The following is a 4,096-nucleotide window of genomic DNA, read 5'->3' on the forward strand; positions in this document are numbered from 1 at the left end:
GAGAGAGAGAGAGAGAGAGAGAGAGAGAGAGAGAGAGAGAGAGAGAGAGAACATACTTAGGAGCTTCAAGGAGGTTGAGTGCAGGTGTCTCTTACAGTACTTGGAACTAAGTCACAGCTAGTCAGATCCTATCTCCATTCGAATGACACTGGGATTATAGATGTACCCTTGACCAAGACCAAGCTCTGCTTTTTGTGTGTGTTCCAGGTCCTTATTCTTCCGTTGCAAGTGCTCTTACCCTGCAAGCAATTTTCCTGTTCAAGCACTGTTTAACACCAGATGCCTATATAACAGCTTAAGAATAACTAGTTCTTACTGTTAAGCTGAAATACTGTTACATTTAAAAATTCTTGTCATATGACCCAGTTACCTAAGCAAGTTTATATGTAAAGGGCAGTACAAGATTTTCCCTTGGAGAGTTCCAGAGTGTTTCAGATTCCATTTCACTTAATTTCAATCATCTCTTTTTTGTTTATGTGTTTATAAGTGTGTGTGTGTGTGTGTGTGTGTGTGTGTGTGTGTGTGTTTTATGTGAGTTTAGGCCACATGTGTGTGGTGCTTACAGAAGCCAGAGGAGGGGTTGAAGCCCTTGAGCCTGCAGTTACAGGACATTGCGAGCTACCTGATGTGGGTGCTGCGAGCTGAACTTGGGTCATCTGGAAGAGTAGCAAGGGCTTTTAACCACTAAGGTATCGCTCTACTCCAGATTTCTGGTTCATACAAATAATTTTTAAGGGTAGTGAACTATTTTTACACTATAGTTTAAGATAAAAATTTATATGAGGACAAAATGAGAATTATTTACAATGAATGATAATCACCAACTATCTATTATTTGTATCTTATGAATTCAAAATTCTCGATGATTAAAATAAAAAAAAATGTTTATTGAAATAGTTGTAGAGGACTGCTCCTTCTGCCATACACTGCCCACCCCATGATGATCATGGATTCTGACCCCCTTTCTTTTATAAACTGCCTTGATCATGGTGTTTTGTTACAAAGGAAAGCAATTATGATACCTAACATATAACACATGCTTGAGATTGAGGCAGAAAGAACATCAGAAGTTCTTTGCCAACCTAGGCTACATAGTAAGTAATATACTACCTAGTTCTATAACTTGTCTTCAAACAAACAAACACACACATCTCAAAAAGAACTGTGTTACATCCCAGACTCTTGATTTCTGTTAACCCTTAGTTTTCACTTACCAGATGAAGTAGAGGATGATTTGTTGAAAATCTTTGTCTGAAAAAATTGCCATTTCTTCCCCTACTGCCATGTCTGTGTCCTGTGTATTATTTTGAGAAAAATTATTTTCCATATTTTCAGCAGTGAATTCAGTATCTTTTAGAAACAGTTTTTAAATGCTAGGCCTTGTTTTGAAAAATGACTTAGTATTTCATCACTCTGACATTGTCTGCTTGTCTCACTGAATGCTATACAAGAGTGATTGTCCATTCTATCTATACTCTGCATTTCAAAGAGGCAGTCTTCAGTTTATGTGGTATTTAACATTTGGTTGTATATGGTACTAAACTTGTGACCTATCTAGAAATAATATAAAGACTATGCCAACATAAAAATTCAGTTTCAGTATGCTCACTGTTCCAAACAATGCTGTTAGGGTTAAAGAAGACATTCTTCCTATTCAACCTTATTCCCTTCACCCAGTGACATTGCTTTCTAACAAAATGTCTGTGCAATAGTGATTAGGCTATTGATCATGCACTTAACACTCCTGTATTGCCTCCCAGAAGTGGAGCAACCAGGCAAAATTAAAACAATTACCTCTATTGTTAATTTTTCCCCCTGCTCTCCATTAGAAAAGCAGCTCTTATCAATTAAACATTTTTCATCTGAACTGGAATTAAACTCTTACCAACCTTGTACAAGTCCATGACTGAAAAAAAACCGAAGCATGTAACATATATAATGTTAGAACAGTGCAAGTTCTAAAATCTGCATGTTCTTTTTTACCACGTGTTTTTTTTTTTTTAACCACGTGTGCTGTTTAGTGTACCTTACCTCTCCCTTGGGGGCTCCTAGGGATAAGTGCTTGCCCTCTGGAGCTTTCTGACTGCATGTCATTCTCCTCATTGTATTCTTCTTCAGCATTAGCAGCTTCTAGGTATCTGAGCTGTCTAATTTCATCTGTACAAGATATTACAAGAAAAATAAAGAAAATGTAAAGTCAAATGACAATAATGCCTTCTTAGTCACAATTTGCCATCATATTTCATCATATTATGGAAAATATAGAACTGTTAATCCTTAAAAATCCTAACACTATAGTAACAGGAAGAATAATTTGTAATAAATTTGCAAAACCATAGCAAGAGCAAACAATAAAGAGGTTTTATGGTTTCTTGTTACACACACACACACACACACACACACATACACACACACACACACACTAGCAGGTGCTCCAGAAAAACAACAAGTTTCTTCTCCTGGAGCTGGAGGCAGGCATGAAGCACCCAGATTTTATATAGGAACTGAACTCTGGTCCTCTGAAAGAACAAACACTCTTAAACAGTTAAACTTTTTTTTTAAATGAATTATTTGGAGAACTTCATACAATCTATTTTGATCATATTCACCCTACTCATCCCAGATCTAACTCCTCTTCCTTACCCATTCAACTGGGAATCCTCCTATTTTTAAAACTCATTAACATCAATCTCTGTTGCCTATATACTCTTGGATGTGCAGCTATCCACTTGAGTGTGGGTAACATGCTAGCACCACACCCTTAATGAAAACTGACTAGCTCCATCTAAGCAGCTGTCAGTTACCAAGAGATATTGCCCAACTCTCCTCAACATGCCAGGAGCTTTTTGGCTTGAGGTACTGGATGTTCTAGCACTACCATTGCTCCAGCTCCATGAGAGTCAACAAGTTATATTAAAGTATTTATCAGTTTACACACATATTTTAAATTCAAATAAGAGCTGTTAATTTATTTAGTCAATTGACAATGATCCTGTGATAGACATCCCTACAACACAGAAACCTTTGAGAAACATCCAACAAATTTAGGAATATTCAGCAATTCTACAGGTTATAGAATCAACTAGGACAATTCAGTAGCTTTTCTATATGCATTAATAAATATACAGATAATAAAAATGTGGTATATGTACACTATGCAGTATTATTCAGCTGTGAAGAAAAATGATCATGGAAATTTTGCAGGCAAATGAATGAAGGTAAAAGAGATTATTGTGAGTAAAGTAACTCACACTAAGAAAGATTAATATTTCATATTCTCTCTTTCTCTCTCTTCTGAGGTTCCTAGCTACAAATATTCAGATATGAGTATATATCCTAGAGTAAGTACAGAGAGTAATGAAGGCAAAAGTCATCCCTGCTGTGGTGGGAGCATGGAAGAGCTAAAGAGAGGAGGTTACTACTATTATATAAATGATCTCATCAGGGAAATTCAAATGAGATCTCTAATTACTGAAAGTGAGTGAGATAAATATAGCAGGAGTACAATATCAGTAGAGATGCTTAGAAGAGGCATGAGGAATGACTTGAAACTATGTAAAGAAACACTTATAACAATACAACTCTCCCCACATGGTCCCTAGCAGACTACCCAAGCTATCTTAGGATCACTCGTGAGTGGAACACAACTTCTGCTCCAATCCAATAGTGACAGGACTGTGACAGCAGGAACAAGGACACCAGAGCCTTTCCTGACCAGAGACTCAGGTTCCTTTTAATCAGTTCAGATTTACCTTGGTTTCAAACAGACCTTATACCTCCACATTCCTCAAAGGAGACATCAGTTCCATGCACTGTAACACGCCTAGGATCTTAGGACAACAGGATCCCAGGATAACAGAAGCTGGGTCACACTAGTATTTGAGTGTCTCAGAGGAGCTTGACTGCGAAGAACTCAGACACACCCAGAATCTCAGGTTCACAGAAGCCCACAATCAAGGAATCACAGAGAAATCTGGACTCAGAAAAGTCCTGAATCAACTGGGATTATAGGAAGGACAGGCTCAAAGCAGATATATTGAGGGTAGCAAGCACTAGAGATAGTCAGATGGCAGGAGGCAAGCATAAGAACAGAAGC

At 37.5% G+C, this 4,096-nt stretch overlaps 1 protein-coding gene across 1 annotated transcript in view; it reads right to left on the minus strand.

Moving 5' to 3' along the window:
• LOC110314352 (uncharacterized protein C2orf16-like) overlaps nucleotides 1-2,167 on the minus strand; it is a gene marked incomplete at its 5' end in the record, with an annotated part of 21,078 nt that extends 18,911 nt beyond the window's left edge. The window contains 2 exons of the mRNA XM_021188763.1: nucleotides 1,215-1,294; nucleotides 2,032-2,167. Coding sequence (XP_021044422.1) covers nucleotides 1,215-1,294; nucleotides 2,032-2,167 — 216 coding nt within the window. The remainder of the gene's footprint in view (nucleotides 1-1,214; nucleotides 1,295-2,031) is intronic.
• Nucleotides 2,168-4,096: the final 1,929 nt, after the last annotated feature.

This window comes from Mus pahari, chromosome X, assembly GCF_900095145.1.
Source record: "Mus pahari chromosome X, PAHARI_EIJ_v1.1, whole genome shotgun sequence".
Lineage (NCBI taxonomy): Eukaryota > Metazoa > Chordata > Mammalia > Rodentia > Muridae > Mus > Mus pahari.